The 24,911-nt window shown below is 42.3% G+C and overlaps 1 protein-coding gene across 19 annotated transcripts in view; it reads left to right on the forward strand.

Annotated features, from left to right (window-relative positions):
* ubr4 (ubiquitin protein ligase E3 component n-recognin 4) overlaps nt 1-24,911 on the forward strand; it is a 67,241-nt gene that overhangs the window by 24,435 nt on the left and 17,895 nt on the right. For 8 of the 19 annotated variants that reach the window (XR_005207315.1, XM_037773163.1, XM_037773174.1 and 5 more), the window contains 42 exons: nt 49-150; nt 236-336; nt 708-1,095; nt 1,301-1,364; nt 1,554-1,745; nt 2,922-2,992; nt 4,320-4,512; nt 5,129-5,362; nt 6,567-6,737; nt 6,857-7,039; nt 7,208-7,366; nt 7,528-7,680; nt 8,556-8,783; nt 8,930-9,087; nt 9,202-9,376; nt 9,759-9,960; nt 10,328-10,491; nt 11,268-11,484; nt 12,410-12,626; nt 13,283-13,315; nt 13,604-13,667; nt 13,768-13,902; nt 15,048-15,222; nt 15,413-15,544; nt 15,702-15,823; nt 16,126-16,237; nt 16,503-16,633; nt 17,432-17,609; nt 18,079-18,183; nt 18,649-18,786; nt 19,154-19,322; nt 19,560-19,764; nt 19,845-19,958; nt 20,198-20,431; nt 20,516-20,665; nt 20,765-20,992; nt 22,013-22,091; nt 22,191-22,602; nt 22,862-23,006; nt 23,413-23,498; nt 23,602-23,689; nt 24,697-24,890. Coding sequence is in view for 18 of the 19 variants with exons in the window: in XM_037773163.1 (XP_037629091.1) it covers nt 49-150; nt 236-336; nt 708-1,095; nt 1,301-1,364; nt 1,554-1,745; nt 2,922-2,992; nt 4,320-4,512; nt 5,129-5,362; nt 6,567-6,737; nt 6,857-7,039; nt 7,208-7,366; nt 7,528-7,680; nt 8,556-8,783; nt 8,930-9,087; nt 9,202-9,376; nt 9,759-9,960; nt 10,328-10,491; nt 11,268-11,484; nt 12,410-12,626; nt 13,283-13,315; nt 13,604-13,667; nt 13,768-13,902; nt 15,048-15,222; nt 15,413-15,544; nt 15,702-15,823; nt 16,126-16,237; nt 16,503-16,633; nt 17,432-17,609; nt 18,079-18,183; nt 18,649-18,786; nt 19,154-19,322; nt 19,560-19,764; nt 19,845-19,958; nt 20,198-20,431; nt 20,516-20,665; nt 20,765-20,992; nt 22,013-22,091; nt 22,191-22,602; nt 22,862-23,006; nt 23,413-23,498; nt 23,602-23,689; nt 24,697-24,890 (6,801 nt within the window). In the remaining variant the exon portion in view is untranslated. The remainder of the gene's footprint in view (nt 1-48; nt 151-235; nt 337-707; nt 1,096-1,300; nt 1,365-1,553; nt 1,746-2,921; nt 2,993-4,319; nt 4,513-5,128; nt 5,363-6,566; nt 6,738-6,856; nt 7,040-7,207; nt 7,367-7,527; nt 7,681-8,555; nt 8,784-8,929; nt 9,088-9,201; nt 9,377-9,758; nt 9,961-10,327; nt 10,492-11,267; nt 11,485-12,409; nt 12,627-13,282; nt 13,316-13,603; nt 13,668-13,767; nt 13,903-15,047; nt 15,223-15,412; nt 15,545-15,701; nt 15,824-16,125; nt 16,238-16,502; nt 16,634-17,431; nt 17,610-18,078; nt 18,184-18,648; nt 18,787-19,153; nt 19,323-19,559; nt 19,765-19,844; nt 19,959-20,197; nt 20,432-20,515; nt 20,666-20,764; nt 20,993-22,012; nt 22,092-22,190; nt 22,603-22,861; nt 23,007-23,412; nt 23,499-23,601; nt 23,690-24,696; nt 24,891-24,911) is intronic. The other 11 variants (XM_037773169.1, XM_037773176.1, XM_037773180.1 and 8 more) reach the window with 7 other exon arrangements.

Raw genomic sequence — 24,911 nt, forward strand, 5'->3', positions numbered from 1 at the left:
GAGTCTCGCTGCTCTTATCAATCTTTGATCTCTCATTTCTTTTTTTAGTGGTTTGGATGAGTCTGTCCTTGAGGAATGTCTTCAGTACCTTGAAAAGCAGCTTGAGAGCAGTCAAGTCCGCAAGGCCATGGAAGAGTTCTTCTCATTCAGGTATCTGCTCAACTGACGACACGGGCTGCATTATTACACATTTATACTGCTACCTCACTTATTTTGTGCTCCTTTTTGTTTCCAGCGGTGAGCTCGTCCAGATTATGATGGCGACAGCCAACGAAAGTCTATCAGCCAAGTTCTGCAACAGGGTGCTGAAATTCTTCACCAAGCTTTTCCAGCTCAGTAAGTCTATGGTTGATTTAGAGTTCATATCAATCAAGAAAAAAGCTATCAAAAGGCTGAGGTGTGCTTCAAATGAATTGTTGTCTGACCACATGTTATGGATAAAAGTGTTTAGTGCTGTTCCGAATGGCCACATTTAAAGCATCAGTAGGTGAGATTGGAGCAAATTTGATTTAAAAAAAGTTATTTTTATAAAACGGTCGCTATATCCTAACAGAAGTGCATGAAACAGGTAACGATGTTCGATGATCAACAAACACTTCGTTTGAAGCATGCTGACGCCTTGTCAAAAATCAAATCAGAAATCTTAAAAGCTGCAGATACATCAGATTCAATAAGCCTAATTCTGGTGGTGATTCTGTCGTTCCCAGCGGAGAAGAGCCCAAACCCCAGCCTGTTGTGTCTGTGTGGCTCTCTGGCCCAGCTGGCCTGTGTGGAGCCCTCTCGCCTGCAGTCCTGGCTGACGCGCATGACAGCCACCCCGCCGAAGGACTCCGAGCAGTTGGAGATAGTGCAAGAAAACCGGCAGCTCCTGCAGGTGCTCACCACTCACATTGTGCGCGACAACAGCCAGGTGGGCGAAGGCGTGTGCACTGTCCTCCTCAGCACACTCATTCCCATGGCAACAGACATGCTGGCCAACGGTGATGGAACAGGCTTTCCTGAGCTCATGGTCATCATGGCCACGCTTGCCAGCGCTGGACAGGGGGCCGGTCACCTGCAGCTGCACAGGGCAGCTATCGACTGGCTGACCAGATGGTAAGAAATCAGTTTCACAGACGTGCTGTTGCCTGATTTAATTTACATCAGGGAACAGCATAATATTAATGTCACCAGAAAAAAATGCTTGGTAAAAGGACTCTCCCATACATTTGTGACCTAATCTCTTAGTCATTATCAAGCAGCAATACAATCTTACATTTATGAATATTCATTTTAAAATTAAATTCTTTTTTCTCTGCAGCAAAAAGTATTTAACACAGAAGAACGTTGTGGAAAAAGTGAGCACAAACTTATCCCAAGGAAAGGTATGATTTTATATTTATTTCTCAGTATATTTCATCAGTTTATAGACTTTATTTGACTTCATCCAGGTGTAATTCCATTTTAAACACCGTCCTAATGCGTTTCCTACTTGGCATTTCCGAAGTGAGTCGTTAGCATTTTGAACCATTTAACTGTCAAGTAATTGATATGCACCTGTTCCTTGATTTCAGCACGCTAGCATGCTGGAATGCTCATGCCACATCATCTCCTATCTGGCCGACGTGATGAATGCCTTGAGGCAAAGCAGTGGCCAAGGCACCGCGGCACTGCTGATGGAGGGAGAGGAGAAGGCCATGGAAGTGGACTCGGACTGGGTGGAGGAACTGGCAGTAGAGGAGGATGATTCCCAAGCAGAGGACTCTGTGAGATCTCATCCCTTTATTGTCTATCCTCTTGAAACAGGGCCGTGTTTTATAAATACGCGGCATACAGACCTGAACATAAAATGCCATGGAATTGTTTTTGTGAAAACTATGTAGAATGTAATCTCAAGTTTTTTAATCAAATAGAAAAGCCAAATTATTATACAATAACGCCTTCTGACCAAATGTCAGGAATATAGAATATAAAACAACAAACCTGGTGCAAACCCCTTGCCCCAGAAAACTTTTTTAATAGTTGTTTTCCTGCTGCAGGTTGACTTAGAAGGAAAATTCATCTGGTTGAGGTGCATAGTATGTCTGTTATGCCAGGATCAGACTACACAACATTTTTGACGGTTACGATGGTCACTATGTCAGATTAGACGAGTGAGAGTCATAAATTCTTGTCGTGACTTGGCCGCGACACATGACAGACTACACCTCGGTCCCCTCTTCCGACAACACACACTCTCCTGGCACCGGCATCTTAATATACATATATTATATATATATATATATATAATTTACCAGGGCTCAAACCCCCCCCTGGGCCCGACCATGAAAAGGGGCCCACGAGGCTCCAGGGGAAAACAGTAAAAATATAATTCACAAGGAGAAGAGAAAGCGGGTGCGCAATGGGATGCTCCATGCTCAAAGATGCAACGGCGGTGGTGTTTTTTACTCCGAGACAACCTAGATTGAATATCCTACTGCGAGGTCCGGCATCAGTTGAAGGTACGATGACATCATCCTGCATAATAAGTAGCCTTCTGTTAACAGCTGTGTACGTCCGCGCTCAGCCGGTCAGATTCACGGCCGTGACGGAACACGTCGTGGAAAGCAAAAAAAAATAAATCAAACATGCTAGACTTTCTGTCGGGACGTCGTGAGGCGTCCCAGACGCGGTGTCGGTTGTTGTGTACTATGACACACTACACGAGATAAAACGATCGATTGTCGCACACAACACTCATTTATCATTCCCGATCTCCTACGGCGGCCGTGTCGGGCTATAATCGGGCTGATATGGTGTAGTCTGAACCGGGCATTAGTCCAGCTCATGGCACACAAAAATGACAAAGATAACATATAATGGGTTTTACCTTCACACTAATTTCCCGGGGCAGTGCGGCAGTTGATTCAGTCCTTCTGAACATGTTTGTCATTGTTTGACAGGACGAAGACTCCCTTTGCAACAAACTCTGCACCTTCACCATCACTCAGAAGGAGTTCATGAACCAGCACTGGTAAAGAAAAGTTTATTTATAGGGGTTGTTTCTTTCTTTAAATCATGATCAAGTTAAAGGTTTCCAGTAGGTCATTATGGTACAAACTACAAGACTGTTGCACCTGAGAATAGATTTGTCATACATGAACCCTTTAATAGCTCAGAATAAAGAGGGCTTTTAAAGATCCTACGTACAACAGATTTACATGAATCAGAAAAGGCGTTTGTTAAAATCCATGGAAACGGGACAACTTCACACTATTGACATTGAGAAGAAACAATACACACACAATTATGTTCACTTTGTAATATACTGGGCTTTGACATTAAGCTTTTTCAGGCAACTAGCAGAGATGTTTTACTTGCCAAACTTGCTTGTCCGAAATGGAAAATGTAGGCTTAATAAAAAATAAATAAAATCAACAGGGATTTGGACAAAAATGTAAAAAAAAATCCAAATGTTATCCTTTTAATTTTTTATTGTCATATACCAGGAGTCAGCAACCTTTACTATCAAAAGAGACATTTTAGGCAAAAAAAAAATCTGTAGCTGCAAAACATTTGAGCATTGTGATGAAGGTAACACAGCCTATAGTCTAATTATATAGTATATAAATGAAAATGTACGATGGTGTATTTGGGCCACATTGAGTGAAAAAAAAATCTGAGATTTCGAGAATAAAGTCATAACTTTACGAGAAAAAAAGTCGTAATATTACGAGAATAATGTCATAACTTTACGGGAAAAAAAGAAAATAATATACTTTATAATATTATGACTTTATTCTTGTAATATGTCTTTATTCTCGAAATTTCAGATACATTTTTTTCCTCAAAGTGGCCCTAATACGCCGTCGTACATTAAACCTACAACAATGATAAATGAAAATGTAAACAAAAAAAATAATTTCCACAAATGTTTTTTAAAACTCCACCGGGGGGCCACTGGAGAGGGGCTAAAGAGGGAGAGGGGCTAAAGAGCCGCATGTGGTTCCGGAGCCGCAGGCTGCTGACGCCTGACATATGCTATAGAGGTTATTTGCATAAAAACACACAATTCAGATGATTAGGAAATAAACAATTGTATTTTTGTCTTGGCGTTAGTAGTTTTAAAGATGTATTATAAGCTACTTCGCGTTAGTGTTATGACTTTTTCTATACTGAACTCCCTAATCTCTCTCTAATATCTATTGCTGTGCTACATTTGTTTGTTTCTGTCATGCACATACACAAATGAGATTTAGAGGTTCGTGTGTTCACATTTCTCTCTGCAGGTGACATTCTGTCATTACTAAATAGTTTATATACTATATGCAGTCCCGTCCTGTTCCTTTTTCATTCTGCAGGTACCACTGTCACACCTGTAAGATGGTGGATGGGGTAGGTGTGTGCACAGTGTGCGCCAAGGTCTGTCACAAAGACCATGAGATCTCCTATGCCAAATATGGCTCTTTCTTCTGTGACTGCGGTGCCAAAGAGGATGGCAGCTGCCAGGTGAGACCGAATACCTCAGGTCATCATGGGAAGAGAACAACAGCGGTAACTTTGGCTTGCAAGTCATTCCCCCATTGACTTCCATCCAGTCATTTCATTTTGGTCAGGGTTATAGCTAGCCTACACATGTGGCCAGAAAATGAGAGAAAGTCATGTTACGTACTGTATGTCTGTCAACATTTTGTTTAATGAAAAGGCCAGCTTTCCTAGTTAATCTTAAATATCATCAACTACATTTTACCTTCAGTTTACTGTTAGTTTGCTAAGAAGTATAATATGTCCTTTACATTCTTTATTTGTGTTTGCAGTGTTTACTTCTTCTGTGTCAGTCTTGTGACTCGTTATAGTTTTGTTGAAGGAGATAACAAAGTGAAAGTATGTGTAATTGGCATACCAATTCCAATTATCAGTACAGTTAATAATTGTACCAGTGATATCAGGAGTCTTGTCAATCCAACACAATCTGTCTGACCTTCCTTTTGACTAACTATATAAAGTACTCCACAATGTGGAGGAGCTAGCAAAGTGAAAACAACAGCAGGTTATCTTAATTGTAGAGAAGTTAAACAAACAGATGTGTGTATTTTTATGTGCTGCCAGATGTATATGCGTGCACATGTTGCTGTTCTCATCGCTCTACTCTGTGTCATACCGTCCGCAGGCCTTGGTCAAACGCAGCCCCAGCAGCGGCATGGGCTCCACCCTGAAAGAGTCCTCCGCGTTCCAGAGTGAGCTGCGGATGCCGGACAGCGCGATCCGCCACCAGAACGCCTCGCCCTCCGACAAGGGCAAGGTCACCATCTGTGACGGCAAACCCGGTGACGAAGACAGACCTAAGAAGAGCAGCGTGTGCAAGAGCATCGAGGGCTGCCAGGAAGAGTTGGTAACACAAGTGGTGAGAGAAAATAAAATTTAACACCATGTCAGTGTCTCCGGGTGGTTCTCAAAGTCAAGGACGCTTCCTTGGTAGGACGGGTCCTACAGAGGCGAGGCAGGACTCCTTCCTAGCAGTCAGAGAGCACACATTTTTACTTTATTTAGAACAGTTTTTTTGTAGGAATATTGATTTTGCATTCCTCAGAATAATATAAAAAGATTAAAAACATGTAGGCTTATTAAAGAATAAATTAAATCAACAGGGATTTGGACTGTTATTATAATTTACATAATTAATATGCACTTCCCAAAGCCATCAGAGTATTGGAAAACAGCAATTTTACCTCGCTAATTGTAAAACACACTTCATTCAAACTTGACAGAAACTAAATAAAACCATCTTGGTTAGCTCTTTCCACTATTCCAACGACCTTGAACTCTAGTTTGGCCAAAATAAACACTTAATTCACGTTAGATGTGAAAAGAAACAGATATATTCTTGCTGATTGTAAAACATACCTCTAACTCGACAGAAACAAAATAAAACTCATCAAGCTCGTCTTGGTTAGCCTCGTCTTTTCCACTTCTAACAATCACCTACTCTGGTTTGGTGGTAATAAAACCTTTTATTCAGAGTTAGATGTTCAAATATGTCGGCTGTCTCTCCCAGCAGTTGCCACCTCTGTGCTGTCATTAGATCACTGAGCGGCCAAAGTCGTAACAAACTTTGAAATTAGGCTTTATAGATCTAATATCAGGGAAGATTCAGCAACTCGATTGGCAATTTCTCGTCTCAAATTTGTTCAGTAAAATATTTTTGCGGACTGCTGAGGTAAAATAACTGAACGTTTACTAGCATATTTCCCCTGTTTCCAAATCGGGGGACAGGAAATGCATTGAGCGCATAGGATTGTGGGTGTTTTAGGAGCGCAGAGGATACACAGCTACAACCTTCAAAATCCTCTGAACGAAGGACTCGGTAGAATCTAGAAGGATCCTCGACGTTGGAACAGTCCTTCGGCGGGTTCTATGACGTAGCATCCTTGAAATTCAGCCGTTGAAGGATCCTTCATTGAATTTGAGAAACACCCCGTCTGTCATGTGTCTTTCTTTTTTTTTTGCTGAACACTGAAATGGCTGAACATGATTCCACTTCTTAAAGCAGAGAGGTATTTCAGATTTGTTTTACATTTCAAGCTTTTGGCTCTCTCTCTCCACAACAGATGGGATCGTCCACTGCAGCAGTCATTCTAGAGATGCTCATGTTTCTCATGGAAGCCATCCAGACCAACTTCCAGCAGGCGTCAGCAGTGGGAAGCAGCAGCCGGGCTCAGCAAGCGCTCAACGAACTGCACACTCAGGACAAAGCTGTGGAGATGACTGACCAGTTAATGGTATGAACATCATTTAGAGTGGTTAGAAAAAAAACACTTAATTCCTTAAATCGCGATAATTTGTGTAAAACTACATTGTATGTAATAGATTTTATGTAAATCACGGTGCTTCTCCTCAGGTGCCCACGCTCGGCTCTCAGGAAGGAGCTTTTGAGAATGTGAGGATGAACTACAGTGGCGACCAGGGACAAACTATACGCCAACTCATCAGTGCACACGTCTTGCGTCGCGTTGCCATGTGCGTCCTGTCGTCACCTCACGGCCGCCGCCAGCACCTCGCAGTCAGCCATGAAAAGGGAAAGGTAAGCTTCACAAACCAGTTAACTGAATCCTGTAATGATTGTGTTATACAATGTTTTTTTCATGTTGTGTTTATTGCTTTTGTTCTAATTTCCTAAATCATTCATCACCAGTTTGCATTGTCTCTTTTCGCCTGAACATCCATTTTCTCTCTATCTCCCTCTTGACAGATAACAGTCCTGCAGTTGTCCACTCTCCTGAAACAGGCGGACTCGAGCAAGAGGAAGCTAACACTGACCCGTCTGGCCTCTGCTCCGGTCCCTTTCACTGTCCTCAGCCTCACAGGCAACCCTTGTAATGAAGACTACCTGGCTGTGTGCGGCCTCAAGGTCAGAAAGACAGCTTCTTCTACATTTAATGTTCTGTTTTGTGTTTGTGTTTTCTAGCTGTTCATGTTCATGTTATCCAAGTAGCTTTAGAAGTACCTTTTTATATGAATGGCTGCTATATAGGAATTTGGTTTTTGACTGTTTTTAATTTTTTTTCCAAGGACTGCCATGTACTGACTTTCAGCAGCACGGGCTCTGTGTCCGACCATCTGGTGTTGCACCCACAACTGGCGACTGGCAACTTCATCATCAAAGCTATCTGGTTACCGGGCTCGCAGACTGAACTCGCCATCATCACCGCTGACTTTGTCAAGGTATGTATTAAGAGTAGGGCTGTCAATCGATTAATCGCATATTTTTTTATCTGTTCTAAATGTACCTTAAAGGGAGATTTGTCAAGTATTTAATACTCTTATCAACATAGGAGTGGACAAATATGCTTTATGCAAATGTATATGTGTATGTATATGTATATGTATATGTGTATGTATGTATGTATGTATATATTTATTACTGGAAATCAATTAACAACACAAAACAATGACAGATATTGTCCAGAAACCCTCACAGGTACTGCATTTAGCATAAAACAATATGCCGAAATCATAACATGGCAAACTGCAGCCCAACAGGCAACAACAGCTGTCAGTGTGTCAGTGTGCTGACTTGACTATGACTTGCCCCAAACTGCATGTGATCATCATAAAGTGGGCATGTCTGTAAAGGGGAGACTCATGGGTACCCATAGAACCCATTTACATTCACACATCTGGAGGTCAGAGGTCAAGGGACCCTTTTGAAAATGGCCATGACAGTTTGTCCTCGCCAATATTTTAACCGCAAGTTTGGGGCGTTATTTATCCTCCTTCACGACAAGCTAGTATGACATGGTTGGTACCAATGGATTCTTTAGGTTCTCTAGTTTCATATGATACCGGTATCTTCACTCTAGCTATAAAACTGAATACATTAAAGAAATTAGTGGCATTAAAATTAATTTGCGTTAATATGTTATTATCGCGTTAACTTTGACTTTAATTAGAGTATTGACCTACTATTGGTGACCTGATTGAAATCCTCTATTGATTTGGGAGATAAACATGTGACTATGATTATTCTGCTTTTTGCACGGTAAAGAAAACCACTTAATACTACTTGTCTCTTTCTTTTTGTCTCCCTTGCCAAACAGATTTATGACTTATCAGTGGATGCCCTGAGTCCCATGTACTACTTCCTGCTCCCAAGCTCCAAGATCCGCGATGCGACCTTCCTGTTCAATGAAGAGGGGAAGAACATTATCGTCATCATGTCTTCAGCGGGTTACATGTACACCCAACTCATGGACGAATCCAGCAGTGCCCAACATGGCCCTTTCTATGTCACCAATGTATTGGAGATAAACCACGAAGACTTGAAGGTACGCAGGATGTTTTATTTAGGAAGTGGAATAACCCCCACAGAGTTGTGTGGTTTTCATGTCAACAGCAAAATGTATGTTTGTTAAAAAGGTTTTGAAAATGCCGAATGGTAATATTGAGGTAAATTCTTTCTGTGTGGCTCCAGGATAGCAACGGGCAGGTAGCCGGCGGCGGCGTGTCCGTCTATTACTCCCATGTGCTTCAGATGCTTTTCTTCAGCTACAGCCAGGGGAAGTCCTTTGCTGCCACAGTGAGCCGCAGCACCAGCGAAGTGCAGAGGCTCTTCCCCATCAACGTTAAAGGGTAACACTTCTTCCCCACCATATATGATCTCTTCACTTGCACCTGCCGCTGCACTGGGTCTGGTAAATTAAACGGGTACCTGGACGAGCTAACTAAATCTCCATCTCTCTTCAGCTCTAATGGCGGCAGCAGTAAGATATCGCCGGCTCTGTGCCAGTGGTCGGAGGTCATGAACCACCCAGGCCTGGTGTGCTGCGTGCAGCAGACGACAGGCATACCTCTTGTCATCATGGTCAAGCCAGACACCTTCCTCATCCAAGAGATTAAAACTCTGCCAGCCAAAGCTAAGGTAAAGGGGGGGGCACTTGGGGGACACAATGATAAAGGCTTTTTATATATATATCCAAACACACATTACAAGGAATTAGTAATACTTACAAAATGTGATAATTAAGCATGAAGTTGCAGCAGTAATTGTGAAGTCATGTGTATGTTTCCCTATTGGGTTCAACTTCATTGCCATTTCTTAAGGTTTACATAAAGTAATTGCTAGGGCGCCCCGGTAGCTCACCTGGCTCACCCGGGTTACGAATCCGACCCACGGCCCTTTGCTGCATGTCGTCCTCTCTCTCTCTCCCCCTTTCCTGTCTATCTTCGGCTGTACTATAAGAAAGGCAAAGAAAGACCAAACAATAACCTTAAAACATTAATTCATTTTCTGTTTTCCCCAGATTCAAGATATGGTCGCTATCCGACACACGGCCAGTAACGAGCAACAGCGTACGACCATGATTCTTCTCTGTGAGGACGGAAGTCTGCGAATCTACATGGCCAATGTGGACAACACCTCTTACTGGCTCCAGCCCTCGCTGCAGCCCAGCTGTGGCATCAGCATCATGAAGCCGGTCCGCAAGCGCAAAGCTGCTGCTACCAGTGAGTAGTGCAATTATTTATTAATCACCACAAATTTAAGCAAATGGATCCCAACATAAATGCCAGGTTAACCACCGCTGACATTTAAATGGTAACAGCTGAAGAATATTTTACTCTGTTCTCAAGAGCGCCTGACATTTTGGCTTTAATTCTCTAGTTTCCACAAGTTCACATCAATGTCAGGTTGCTGTTTATTTTCATTAACATTTCTGTAAACACATGCAGTACCTTCTCAGGATCATTCTCAGTGTACACAGAAGACATAAACATTCACTCAAAAACAGAAAAGTGAGGGATTGTGATGCTTACTTATGAAGCAAATGCTGTGTGCCTGCAGAATGTTCTAATGCATGGACTTTACTTTCAGCCACCCGGACCTCCAGTCAGGTGACTTTCCCAGTGGACTTCTTTGAACACAACCAGCAGCTGACAGAAGTGGAGTTTGGCGGCAATGACTTGCTGCAGGTCTACAATGGACAGCAGATCAAACACAGGCTCAACTCCACTGGGATGTATGTGGCCAACACAAAGGTAGGGACATTTTAATAAAGTTATTCTGTGTTAGAAAAGGTGCAAGAGACTGCTGTGCTCTTGTGCTTTTGTAAGTAGAGTAGTAGTGGTTAAAGGATTATACCAACATTTTGACAACTTTTTCATGCACTGGTGTTTATGGTCTCACTTTTATGAATCTTCTAGTATAGATTTAAAAGTACATAAACAATCATTTGTACTGTATATGTGTACACAAATGTATGGTTATATAGACGTCATCTGACCGCATTTGTGTTGACACTTATGCCCGGTTCAGACTACACAATATCATCCCGATTATAGCCCGACAAGGCCGTCGTAGGATGTGGAATCGGATCGGGAATGATAAATGAGTGTCTTGTGCGACAATCGATCGTTTTATCTCGTGTAGTGTCATAGTACATGACAACCGACGCCGCGTCTGGGACATGTAGTCTGTCATGTGTCACGACAAGAATTTATGACTCTCAATCGTCTAATCTGACATAGTGACCATCATAACCGTCAAAAAATATTGTTTAGTCTGATCATGGCATTAAAGTATCTTTTGCCATCTACCGGTTGTGCAATTTAACATACTGTAACACTGGGTACTTAAGCTTTAGTATGCATCCAAACTAAATAAATACTGGGACACAGGTGAACCTGTATTTCACAATGGACCCTGAGGCCATACATACTAAACATGATTATACTGTAGTTGTACTGTTTTACTATTAGACACATTATGTACTGTGTAAACCACAACAAATGTGAATCTGGTTGTTTCCTCCTAGCCTGGGGGATTCACTGTGGAAGCGGTCAACAACAACAGCTCAATGGTGATGACGGGCATGCGGGTGCAGGTGGGCACTCAAGCCATCGAGAGGGCTCCTTCCTACGTGGAGGTCTTCGGCCGCACCATGCAGATAAACCTGACGAGAGCCCGCTGGTTCGACTTCCCCTTCACCAGAGAGGAGGCCCTGCAGGCGGACAAGAAGCTGTCCATCTTTAGTAAGAGCAAGAGTGTTTCATGATGATTATATCTGGCTACTTGTTGTTGATATCCTCGCCTCTATTTATATCCATTTATGTGGATTACCTATTACTTCAAAAATAATTCCTCTACTTTTTGTAGCTTTTTGATGTTGATGTTCTCTGAAGTTACTGGATTTAACTAAAAAGTTGTCACATAAGCATCCCATACTGTGAATGTTGAGTGGATGAATGTGTTCTATGCATATCTATCCAAACTTTCAAAACCAAGATTCTTATGTTGGAATTCAGTAATTTTTGAAATTCAATTCATCTTTATTGACAGACTCAAACAGTTATACCAATGTTTCCACTGGTATTGTATAACACTCAAACAAGGATGTGACATTTAGCCGACATAAATTTGTACATCAGGTTTCTCAACAGAGCCTGGGAAGTGTTGACACATGCATTACGGAACAGCTCGCTTGCACTACACCACCTTTTTTTTTTTTTTAAAAGTAATATCTGCATGCAGTCATTGTAGGCAACCTGAAGCTTATGCATGCTCGCCTTTTTAAACTTGGCCCACAGGGGGCAGTATAGAGGGGAGTGCAACAGGCTCTAAAGAGACCTACAGTAACTTGACATGGTCTGAACACTCACTTGCCACTCAACTGAGTGACCTTAAAATACAGATTATTTTACTACTGTTCCTTCAAAACAGTGAAACTAAAGTGTTTATTTATTGGTCCAAAAGGACCGATCTCTGTCTCTGAACTTGCGGAACAATTAAATAATTAATGAGCCGAATGCATTTTATGCAATAGCTAACCCTCTAAGCAACATGATGGATGTGAGTATATAAACAAAGGCTATTTATTTTGCTCTGAGCTGTTCCTTTAACTATGACTGTTTAGAAAGCATCCTCTGATGCAGTTTCATCTTCCTGTTCTTGTTAAAGTCGGAGCATCCGTTGACCCAGCTGGAGTCACCATGCTCGATTCAATCAAGATCTACGGTAAAACCAAGGAGCAGTTTGGCTGGCCTGAGGATCCACCGGAGGACTTCTCCTCTGCCTCGGTTAACAACGTCTGCAGTCCCAACCTCAACCAGGGCAACGGCACCTCTGATGGAGACATAGCCACCCCAACCACCACCGGCGGCACCGTGCTGGAGAGGTAGGAGCTTTCCTCTTAAAGGTTCATGAGGTCAACACAAGTTGTTGGCATTTACACTTCTCAGTCCCCTGTAGTTCAGTTAACAACACTCATGATCTGATGAGATAGTGACCATTTCTTTGACTTTCCAATGCCCTAGTTTGTGTCACTTTTATGTTAAACTACCTTTTATCTACACCATCAGATACTGTTAATACGTCTATCCTTTTAATACTAATCAATGAGCAGTATTGTTTTATGATAAAATTGGATTTTATATGATTTTTGCTTAAATGTGATGAATTAGATTTGACAGGTGTTTATTTTACTGGAATAGCCAAAACATTACTGTGGTTATTTCATCTATAAACAGTTTCTCAATTGATTTTCCAGAAAATAAACTAGATGTTGTGATAAAAGAAAATCTATAAATACTGTGATAGATGTTTTCTCCATATAGCATATCTTTCCCTTCATGAGTCCAAGCTATGTAGTCTTAACAACGGGGGTTGGGTTCTCTTTAGAGTATTTAGTGCATGGCTATCGTGATGTCATCTTTTCTTGCATGCTTCTCTTTTTGTTCAATGAATCATTTAATTTCACTTGTTTCTTTCTGTGATCCTCACACTTTTTTGTTTTTGTTCTTTTTCTTTTGCTCCCAAAAATACAATAAAAAGTTGTGAAACTGAGTCCTTATCAACCTTGGACCGGTTAGTAACTGCCCTTTCTCTGCTTGTTTGTATGGTTTTGTGCATGTGTGCCAGTTTGTGTGTCCATGCCTGAGACTGTGAACATGCCCATGCATCATCTCCACACTTGTACAGCAACAACAAAATAATTTTTTTTTCTTGACATTTATTCTTGCATTCAGTGTTGTTTTGGCATTTTAGATCAGCACAGACTGCAACAGGCTGAGATTTGCTTTTTTTCTGTTTGATTGGTTGATTTAAGGCAAAATCTTCAGTAGGAGCAGTGTTGATCTTCTCTCTTGATTTCAGGTTGGTAGTCAGCGCCCTTGAGGCTTTGGAAAGCTGCTTTGCAGTCGGTTCCTCTGGTGAAAAGGTAAACAGATGATTTTTCTTTGTGCTTGAATGAAAATTCCTGTGTGAAATTGCCAGTATTTAGGGAGCATTGTTGACTGCATGTCTTTAATTCTGTGCAGGAGAAGAATAAGGCTGCAGCTCTGGAGTTGGCCACTCTGCTCCTGTCCATGCCGACTCCTGCAGGTGTGCAGCAGCAGACCAAGGGTCTTCTTGCCAGCCTGCACACCAGTCGAACTGCCTACCACAACCACAAGGTAAAACAAAAAACCCATGTGTCAAGACTAGACACAAATCATAGCTTTTTACATGCACATGGTGTAATAATGTGTGCTGTAAAAAAACATTTGTATACTGTATCAATAACACCGTAATCATCATCATCATTAGCCCCAAACATGTAGTAAAATCTAGGGCTGTCCCTTATACCATTTTTTGGGATTCAAGGCTTCGGTGAGAAATAATTTGAAGGTATTCGAAGCTTCGGGGCTGAAATGTTCTTCTGTCTGTCTCCATCTCCCCCGTTTCAGCGCCGCTGCCACACTACTGTACACACATACGCACCTCTACACACAACAAACGGCGATATCCGTCTGAGAATAACTCATAATAAGTAATGTTGAATATGAATAATGTTTTGGGATTATTCCCTATTTTAAAATTACTCTGAGTGAAAGATGAAATGTCACATATAAAAATATTAAGTGAGAAAGGGACAATTAGTGAACCAGGGAAAAAGGAGAACTACATCACAGATATTTGTAGTTTACATTGATGAACCCTTACTAGGGCTGCAACTAACTATTATTTTTATTGTCAATTAATCCGTCAATTATTCTCTCGATCAATTGATTAGTTCTTTGGTCTATAAAATAGTAAGAAAAACTATTTTCAGTGTTTCCCAAAGCCCAAGATGATGTCCTCAAATGTGTCTTGTTTTGTCCACAACTCAAAGATATTCAGTTTACTGTCATAGAGGAGTAAAGAAACCAGAAAATATTCACATTTAAGAAGCTGGAATCAGAGAATTTTGACTTTTTTACTCTTAAAAAATTACTCAATTAATTAAATTAGATTAATTTAATAGTTGACAACTGATCAATTAATCGTTGCAGCTCTAGTGTTGACCCTGTATGAAGGAAGTAAGCCAACAGGATTGTTTGGACATTTTACAAGAATAGTGTGTAGCCAGCAGTGCTTTCATCATTTATCAACAGTTAATCCATTAAATGTATAAATTACAGGGCACTTTGTTCACAAACCGCACCTTCAGAAGTGCAGAATAATATTAGAAAACTGAATTCTAAGCACTCAAGTACTTTTTAGGTGTTAAATGTTGTGCTCATCCTCTACATCACTTATGAAGAACTAACGCATCACGTATCTGCCTCCCTCTCATCAGGACCAGTCGTTGCTCAGTAACGCAGTGCAGTGTCTGAATAGCTGCAGCCGTGAGGGCAGGGAGCTTGACCCTGATGTCTTCCAGAGGCTCGTCATCACTGCTCGCTCCATCGCAATCATGAGACCCAACAACTTGGTGCATTTCACAGAAACAAAGTCATTGCACCATGACTCTGGTAAGAGGCTATTCTGATAGCAATTTATGTGTAAATGACTTATACGCTTACACAATTGTACTTTTTGTCATCATGATTAACAGATAATGTCAAAATAAGTTCTCCTGAACAACTGCTGGTTTGAATGACTTTCTAGCATAGGAGCTAAATTCAGTTAAAACATATTCATGTTCTTCTCTTCTAACCCCAGAAATGACGGAGGATGGGCAGAAACATGTGGACGGTGAAAGCTGTAATTTCATCACGCAGCTGATGAATAACTTCTGGAAGCTCCATGCCCTAAAACCAAAGAACGCCTTCCTTGCTCCTGCTTGCCTGCCTGGTAAGTCCAAATGCAAGTACATTGACTCAGTGTGAAAAATAAGTAAGATAATCTTAATAAGTAATGTGATATCCGTCCAATCGCCCAACCCTACTGTACACCTGATTCAAAACAAGGCTACAGTGCATGAATGTTTTTCCTCTCCTCTCTATCGAAGGTTTAACTCATGTGGAAGCAACAGTAAACGCCTTGGTGGACATTATCCATGCATACTGCGCATGTGAACTGGATTACATCAATGTAGCCTCCAAGATCTACATGCAAATGTTACTGTGCCCAGTAAGTATAGTACTACCATTGATCACTAGAATCATAATTCACCTGACATTCAAGAAACCATGAGAATAAATCACAATCATTTTTTTCCTACCATTGCTGTTAACATTGTAATGTTGTAGTTACTAACTCATTAATACATTTGTATATGCAAGGCAACACATGGCTGTTCAGGATTTTGAGGAATCAAGAAATGACTTGACAAAGTTATAATCTCACAGTTAGGATAGGAACTGTTCCAGGGAATACTGTAGTTAAAGACAGACTGTCATCAGGTAACCGTTCTGGATTTGATCCAATTTCAGGACACCGCTGTGAGCTTTGCATGTAAGCAGGCTCTGATCAGAGTGCTTCGACCGAGAAACAAACGGCGACATGTGACCCTTCCATCTCCCCCACGCTCCAACACACCCATGGGTATGTTTTCACAGGCTTTTTATACAAAGCTTCTATGTGTATACTGTATGTGGAGTTTTGGTATTAAAATAATAAATGACTTGTTATGGTTTGCTATTAGAAGGCATTAGGACAATTACAGTTTTCAGCATACACATTTTATGCCTGCTCTGTGTCATAAAACAAACTGAATGTCTAATCAAATAATGAAAACCTCCTGTTGAGGCTCCACTGACCACAAGTTGATTCAGTTCTGTAAGACTTGTTTGTTGATTTCCTTCATCAGGAGACAAGGACGATGATGACGACGATGATGCAGACGACAAAATGCAGTCCTCCGTGCTGACTGGAGGAGAGGAGGGGAGACAGGAGAGTCAGGAGCAGAATGAAGTGGACCACGGCGACTTTGAGATGGTTGTGAGTTATATTTGACACATCACTCCTTCATTGTTAACATTGTGAGAGGAAATTGGCACACGCACCTGTTACACAAAAATAATAAATCATTTGAAGTATAGAATAACATACCTGATCTGAATGATCCTGCTGATGTTAAGCCCAACACCAGTCTGGACTGGTATGCCGCATTTTGCCACCAGGTGACGCACTCAACTCAGCAGTCGCTCCACCAAAACTTGGAGGAGTGGCTTGTCACTAAAATGAGAATAGCTGGTTCACCTCAAAGGTCGACCCACCTTAGGTGAGCCTGGGCCAAATTTGTCGCTAACTTCGGGGCTAACCTCCTTCACTTTAACCAGCAGGTAGCCAGCAAGACACAGGAGCCTGCATTGCACTGCTACCTTCAGAGATACTGTATTGCGTTACTACTAAGTTCATGCTCACGTCACACACACACACTCACTCCCTCTCTCGCTAATGTTATGGGCCGCCGATTTACCTTTAAAAAAAAAAAAATGATCCGCTGAGTTACAGACGTCTCTTTCCCAATGTAAGTCTATGGGAAAAAGTATTTTTGGGCCCAATGGCGTCACGTGACGGACACGGAAGTTGCAGTACCGCCATTTGGCCACTACGAAAGTTGGCATTAACGACCGGCGCTCTTCCTGGGGGCTTGCGTGCACCTCTTCCCCCACCCACCTCAATTGAAATTGAACCCAACTGAACTGATTTCCCTGGCATATGAGTTAAACTTCAGTGTATAAATGATGCATTTTGAAGAAATTCACATCATCTTTTGTTTTTCTGTGTCTTCAGTCGGAGTCCATGGTCCTGGAGACAGCAGAGAATCTCAACAATGGAAATCCATCTCCTCTGGAGGCTCTGCTGGCTGGAGCTGAGGGTTTCCCCCCCATGCTGGACATCCCTCCTGATGCAGATGATGAGACTATGGTAGAGCTGGCCATCGCTCTCAGCCTTCAGCAGGATCAACAAGGTACAAAATAAAGCAATAATTCTGTGGTAACCGAGACCGCCAGGGAGTCCCACTCCACATTTAGACACTCTGCTCATCTGTCATGAAATAGTCCTCAACCATCCAGAACAGACTTGTTTGAACCTAAAAATTAGGCTTAATGACAACAGGGAAGCACTGAGCAGTTGATTGCAATTGTGGCAGATAATATGGCTAACACAGTTAACACATTTTAGCTAAAGAAAAAAGTAATTAAAAGCTTTAACACTTGTCACAAAAGTGAAACTTGCAGGTATTGAAATGCTCCTGAAACTGAATAAAAAACACAGTTTTGGACATTAGTTAACTTACCTGAATTCGTTTCACCCTTATATATCAACCAATTTTGGTATTTGATTGACCAAATCTTTATCAGGTGAAGCATCACTTAGGAGATCAATATTTGGGTGAGTGCTGCTGACGTAATGTACATATTTTTGTTAATTTATAGGCAGTAGCAGCAGTGCTCTTGGCCTTCAGAGCCTCGGCCTGTCTGGCCAGGCCCCAAGCTCCTCTTCACTGGATGCTGGCACCCTTTCAGACACCACCGCATCAGGTAACAAAACCAAACCTGTGATAGTATGTGATCAGCAGGAAGCTAGGTTTCTTATATCTGCAAGGTCACAGTAACTAGTACATTTTTATATTTAAAAAAAATAGCATAAAAGCTGCCAAAATATTACAGTAAGTGTTTTGTGACCATTGATAATATCCCACCTTGAGGCTCATAACCTAATCTGTGGCACATCTTGTAGTCTTAGTTCAGTATTTTAAAAGTCAAGCAGTTGTTTCTCCTCTTTTCAGTCTGTCACGTTTAATAAAGTAGGTAGTATTATATATAATATATATGATGATGCCCACAATAGGTTCAACAAAAACAAACATAAATGCCAGTTCAAAGTGTTTTGAATGCACTGCATGCTTTATTACATTGTTGGTGCACGAGTGTAAACTAAAATCATATATCCTGGCCAGATGACTGCGGTGTATTTTACTGTTACAGCTATTGCTATGATTTCAGCCCCGGCATCAGATGATGAGGGCAGCACGGCCGCTACTGACGGCTCCACGCTGAGGACCTCGCCAGCTGAGCACGGCGGCAGCGTGGGCTCAGAGAGTGGAGGCTCTGCAATCGACTCTGTAGCGGGGGAGCACAGCGGTGGGTGATTTCAGGACCAGCCTGATATTAAAAAATATTAAATATGCATGTCTGAGATTAGATCATATAGTATCTATAAACCATATGGATATCGGTGTGTATTTACAGACTGATTTTCAGACTATTTAAGGGATCAATTATCCTGACAAGTTTCTGATAAAACTCCATCCTCTAACAACCTTCTGATTACAGTATTTTTTAGATTAGAAAAAAAGTGGAATCGGTGCATCCCTATTTTGAAGAATAACATAATTTTTCATTTAAAAATAAAACCTTAACAGCTACTTATTTTATATCACCATGTTTCCAATTTGCCTAGTTGCATTTGTTCATTCATGTGTGTGTGTGTGTGTGTGTGTGTGCACAGTGTCAGGACGCAGTAGTGCATACGGGGACACAACAGTGGAGGGCCACCCTGCTGGTCCTGGCAGCGTGAGCTCCAGCACCGGAGCTATCAGCACCACCACGGCCCAGCAGGAAGGTGAAGGCTCAGAGGGAGAAGGAGAAACCGAGGGAGACATCCACACAAGCAACAGGTCAGACATCCCGAATTGCAAAGTTTATATTAAGTAGGAAGGCTCTCTGCTGACAACAAACATCTGCCTGTTCAGACCCCATCTCTCTACCATCCATGGTCACTACTCTGACCACAGAGGGAAGGGATTTGGGATTAAGATTTCTTTTGGGGAGCAGTAGATTGTCATAAAAAATACCACATTAAGCTCAAAATTGTTCTCAATGTTTTTACTTTTTTATTTCTGTTTCCTTGTCAGACTACACATGGTTCGTCTTATGCTACTGGAACGCTTGCTTCAGCACCTTTCTCAGCTCCATAACGTAGGCGGAGTCCAAGCCATCCCGTACATGCAGGTTATCCTCATGTTGACCTCTGACCTGGACGGTGAGGATGAAAAGGATAAGGGTGCCCTGGATGACCTGCTAGCACAGCTCATTGCTGAGCTTTGCATGCACAAGAAGGTAACCACAGTCTCCTTGTGATGAATTGAGCTTTGTTTGTAATAATTAGTTTTTACTTAATCCGTGTTATTCCTCTGCAGGACGTTTCCAAGAAGAACGAGCGTAGCTCCATCAATGAAGTTCACCTGGTCATCATGAGACTGCTCAGCGTCTTCATGTCTCGAACCAAGTCTGGCTCCAAATCCTCCTCTGAGGTACATCCTCTTTCTTTTCTTAACCCAGTTCTCATCGAATTCACTAAAAGCTATCAGTTAAATGTCTATTTGAATACAGTCATGTTAACAGCAAGTATATAAACAATGAAGGAGGCATCCTATTCAACTTGCATTGCTCACATGTATTTTTCTATGTGGCTGAATTTCTTCACGGACAGCTCTTTACTTCTTCACGAGTACTCAAAACTAAGTTGCTTGTACATTGTACTACATGGCAGGCGCACCCTCTTTCTCTCTTCCAGTCATCCTCCCTCATCTCAAACGCCACGGCGACCGCCTTGCTCAGCCTGGGCGCTATTGACTACTGTCTCCACGTGCTCAAATCGCTCCTGGAGTTCTGGAAGAGCCAACAGGGCGAAGAAGAGCCTGCGACCACCAGCCAGCTCCTCCGCCCACACACCGCCTCCTCTCCTCCAGACATGAGCCCTTTCTTCCTGCGGCAATATGTCAAGGTATCAGATCTTTCTCTTTTAAAACTTGAAATTGGGATTTTATGTCCAAGGAATGTCAATATGAACCGTTGCTCCTGCCTTTAGGGACATGCTGCTGATGTGTTTGAAGCCTACTCCCAGCTGTTGACTGAGATGGTGCTCCGGCTGCCGTATCAGATCAAGAAGATTGCCGACACCAACCCACGTATCCCACCTCCTGTCTTTGACCATTCCTGGTTCTACTATCTGTCTGAAGTAAGCAATTGAGTGTATATTACTTACTTTCCTTTTCAGCCTCTCTTCTACACAAAAGACAGATACAAGCCCTTAATTCTGTCTCCCTTTTCTCTTCAGTATCTGATGATTCAACAGACACCGTTCGTCAGGAGGCAGGTCAGAAAGCTGCTGTTGTTTATCTGCGGCTCAAAGGAGAAATATCGTCAGCTGCGGGATCTGCACACGCTCGACTCCCATGTGCGCAGCATCAAGAAGCTCCTGGAGGAGCAGGGCATCTTCCTCCGGGCTGGCGTGGTCACCGCCACGTCTGGCTCAGCTCTGCAGTACGACACACTCATCAATCTGGTGAGTGTTCTCTCAACCGTCATAAATTCATCATCATACTCAGAGTTTCTTTTGTATGCTGTTTAATGACTGTAAATTATATTTCTTTCATACTCCTTCATTGCTTATTGAGCTAACGTTCAACTAATTCTGTGCATATATATTTCATAGCCCCCATTTACTAAATTCTTGTTAACCCTCTGAGACCCATGGGATCGCTGGCATCCCAACCGACACATTACTGTCTTTAAGGAACCGTAGCAGGCTCAGTCTTAAAGCTGAAGTTAAGATAGAAAACCAAAGAAGAAACTAGAAAATCATGTCATGCTAGCTTGTCGGGAAGAGGGCTAAAATAACGCTCCAAAGTTAGGCTACATTTTGACGAGGAAAAACTGGCATTGCGATTATTTTTTGGGCATTTTCAAGCCTTTATTTATAGGACAGTGGATAGTCTAGAAAGGGGGAGAGAGAGAGAGCGAGAGAGAGAGAGAGAGAGGGGGAGACATGTAGAAATGGCCGCAGGTTGGATTCAAACTCAGGCCGCCGCGGTTAGGTCTCAGCCTTGTTATATGGGCGCCGCTCTACCGACTGAGCTATCGAGGCGTCCGGCATTGCGATCTTCAAAGGGGTCCCTTGACCTCTGACCTCCAGATATGTGAATGTAAATGGGTTCTATGGGTATCCACGAGTCTCCCCTTCACAGACATGCCCACTTTATAATAATCACATGCAGTTTTATACATGCAGTATAAATGTGCCTATTCCAAAAATGATGTGTTAGAATATTTCTGCATACTGGGGTCCCTAAACAGTCTTGGAATTGCATAAATTGGGTATCACTGTAAAGCTGAGACTGTTGTGGATTCAATGAGCCCAACTGTATTCATGTGTGATGATGTTAGTCCCCATAGGAGACATTTCATTGTTGTGAAAACCAAACTCGACCTCCCTGAATGAAATGACCTGTGGTGACCTCTAGGATGATCAGCTGCTGTAAGGATTGAGATTGTTGTACTTACTAACCTGCTTCTCTTGGTGCAGATGGAACATCTGAAAGCTTGTGCTGAAATTGCCACTCAGAGGACGATCAACTGGCAGAAGTTCTGCATGAAGGATGACTGTAAGTTGTTTCAGATCAGCTTTTCTAACTGGAAACAAACATTTAAGGCCAGTAGGTTTAACGTAGTTTGTGTCTCTCTGTTTTCTCTTCTCTGTCCAGCTGTGTTGTACTTCCTGCTCCAGGTCAGCTTCCTAGTGGATGAAGGCGTCTCCCCGGTACTTTTGCAGCTGCTCTCCTGTGCCCTGTGTGGCAGTAAGGTGCTGGCCAGCTCCTCCTCGTCCTCTTCATCATTCTCAGGAGGAGGCTCCAATAGTGCTGGACAGGCAGGAGCTTCTCAGTCCTCTCAGAGCAAGTCCTCCAGTAAAAAGAGCAAAAAAGAGGACAAGGAGAAAGACAAAGAGGGCGATGGAGTCGGCAGCCAGGAGGATCAGCTGTGTATGGCTCTGGTCAGTCAGCTCAACAAGTTTGCAGACAAGGAGACACTGATCCAGTTCTTGCGCTGCTTCCTGCTGGAGTCAAACTCGTCTGCTGTGCGCTGGCAAGCCCACTGCTTGGCACTTCATATCTACAGGTACTATAGATATTTAACACATTGAGACATAGTTGGACAGACAATTTTAGTCCCAAACTCAAATCCAAAGTGAGCCTAGATTACACAGACAGCCTCTTTAAACACTTACTTTTAAATTTAGACTATCTTGACCAGTTTTTAAACTAGTGTGAATGAACATTAAGTTGTAGCACTGTGGACAGAATGTGTGAATGAAAGCATAAATATATTATTAAATGGTGTAATGACATCCTTGACATGTGAATCTCTCTCTCTGTAGGAACTCCAGTAAATCTCAGCAGGAGCTGCTGCTGGAACTGACTTGGGCCATCTGGCCTGAGCTGCCTGCGTACGGCCGCAAAGCTGCCCAGTTTGTCGACCTGCTTGGATACTTCTCACTCAAAACCCCTCAGACGGAGAAAAAGGTTTGTTTTGAAGGCCTCTGGGGCTTTGGTTGTACTAATATTAATATAGTAAATATCATGAAATCAGATCATAAAATGCCTAACAATGTAATTTGTGAGACTTGTGTGGGATTTAAGTCCTTGCATGGCTGTGTAGTCTCCTCCTGTTTGTCCCAATAATTGTATTCTGTATTTGACAGAAGATTGTTTGGTCATCTTGCTCAAAATACAAAGATAATTTAACACAGGAATGTCGAGATTTTCAATTAATAAATGATTCAGATTTAGACTGTATCCATAATGTATAACTCCGAGTTCTTATCCTGGATGTTTAAGCCTTTTTATCATTCAGTAAAACATAGCTATGACAATGATAATGCTGCAAAGTCTTTATAAAATAGTTTCAATTCTCTCTTCTCTGTTTCAGCTGAAAGAGTATTCCCAGAAAGCTGTCGAAATCCTGAGGGCACAGAACCATATCCTGACGAATCACCCTAACTCCAACATCTACAAGTATGTCTACGCAAACCTGCCATGTTGTCCCAAGGAGAAAGGAATTTCAAGCAGTGTCCATGACATACATAAACATGTACTGATTTTATATTTTCTCCTGCAGCACTCTGTCCGGTTTAGTGGAGTTTGATGGATTTTTTCTGGAGAGTGACCCCTGCTTGGTGTGCAACAATCCAGAAGTTCCCTTCTCAGTAAGTGAAACGCAACTTCACTAAACGGACACAATCTGTAGCCATAAAGTACACAAGACGTTTAGCTAATAGTAAATTTGCATGGCTTTTGCATTGGTTATGGTTAGTTAAACTACGGTTTGTTTTGGGATTTTAATTTGAACAGCTAATGCAAAGTGTGACAGGCTTAGGCCCTGATCAGACACAGTGGGTTTTTAGCACCATGGGGTGGCTTTTTGTTATTGTTTTCAACGAGATTGAAGCGTTTTTTAGCGCTACTTTTGCGCTGCTGAGCACCTCGCGGATGCTCACCTGTATATCAATAATACTTTTATTACCTCCGCCAAGGCTGAAGGCCTAGGAAGGAGGTTGCGTTTTCACCGCCGTTGGTTTGTTTGTTTGTTTGTTGGTTTGTTTGTCTGTTAGCAGGATTACTCCAAAAGTCCATGCTGGATTTGAGTGAAATTTTTTGGAGGGGTGGGTTGTGGCACAATGAACAATCCTTTAGATTTTGGTGGTGATCCGGATCCTTATCCGGGTATAGCACATGCACAGTGTAGCTGATGACGCGTTGATGACGCATGACTAAGCCTCCTTCTTCGAGCAGAGAGATACGTGTGTGGATGTGTGTGTGGGAGCTGCTGGCCGTCCGCGGTGAGAAAGAACAAAGCGGTAGATGACGGGATGAGAGACAACGTAGTGTAACGTTATACAGACATAACAAGGCTGCTGAATGAGAGAGACATCCGCCGATACGTTACACGGAAACACACCGTGTTAATAATAAGCCGACCACCTCACGGCACCGCCAGCTGGCAGCTGTGATCTGTTTTTAAAGTCAGGCGTTGGTGGAGGTCTGCGCTCTCCGATTGCCATTCTAGGTTATAATGCAAACCATCGCAAAAATACGAATATGCAAACAGAACAAGGACAAGTCACAACAACACTCCCCATAGGACTCTACTGGCATAAATACAGTCTGTTATTGTGTTAAACTTTCTCTTGTGTGTCCTTCGTTTGTCCTCCAGAATATAAAACTATCCTCGATCAAAGTGGACACCCGCTACACCACCACACAGCAGGTCGTCAAGCTCATTGGCAGCCACACCATCAGCAAAGTCACGGTGAAGATCGGTGACCTGAAACGCACCAAAATGGTCCGCACCATCAACCTCTACTACAACAACAGGACTGTACAGGCAATTGTGGAGCTGAAGAATAAGTACGTTTCAAGAAAGAGCTG

This window comes from Sebastes umbrosus, chromosome 6 (assembly GCF_015220745.1).
Source record: "Sebastes umbrosus isolate fSebUmb1 chromosome 6, fSebUmb1.pri, whole genome shotgun sequence".
Classification (NCBI taxonomy): domain Eukaryota; kingdom Metazoa; phylum Chordata; class Actinopteri; order Perciformes; family Sebastidae; genus Sebastes; species Sebastes umbrosus.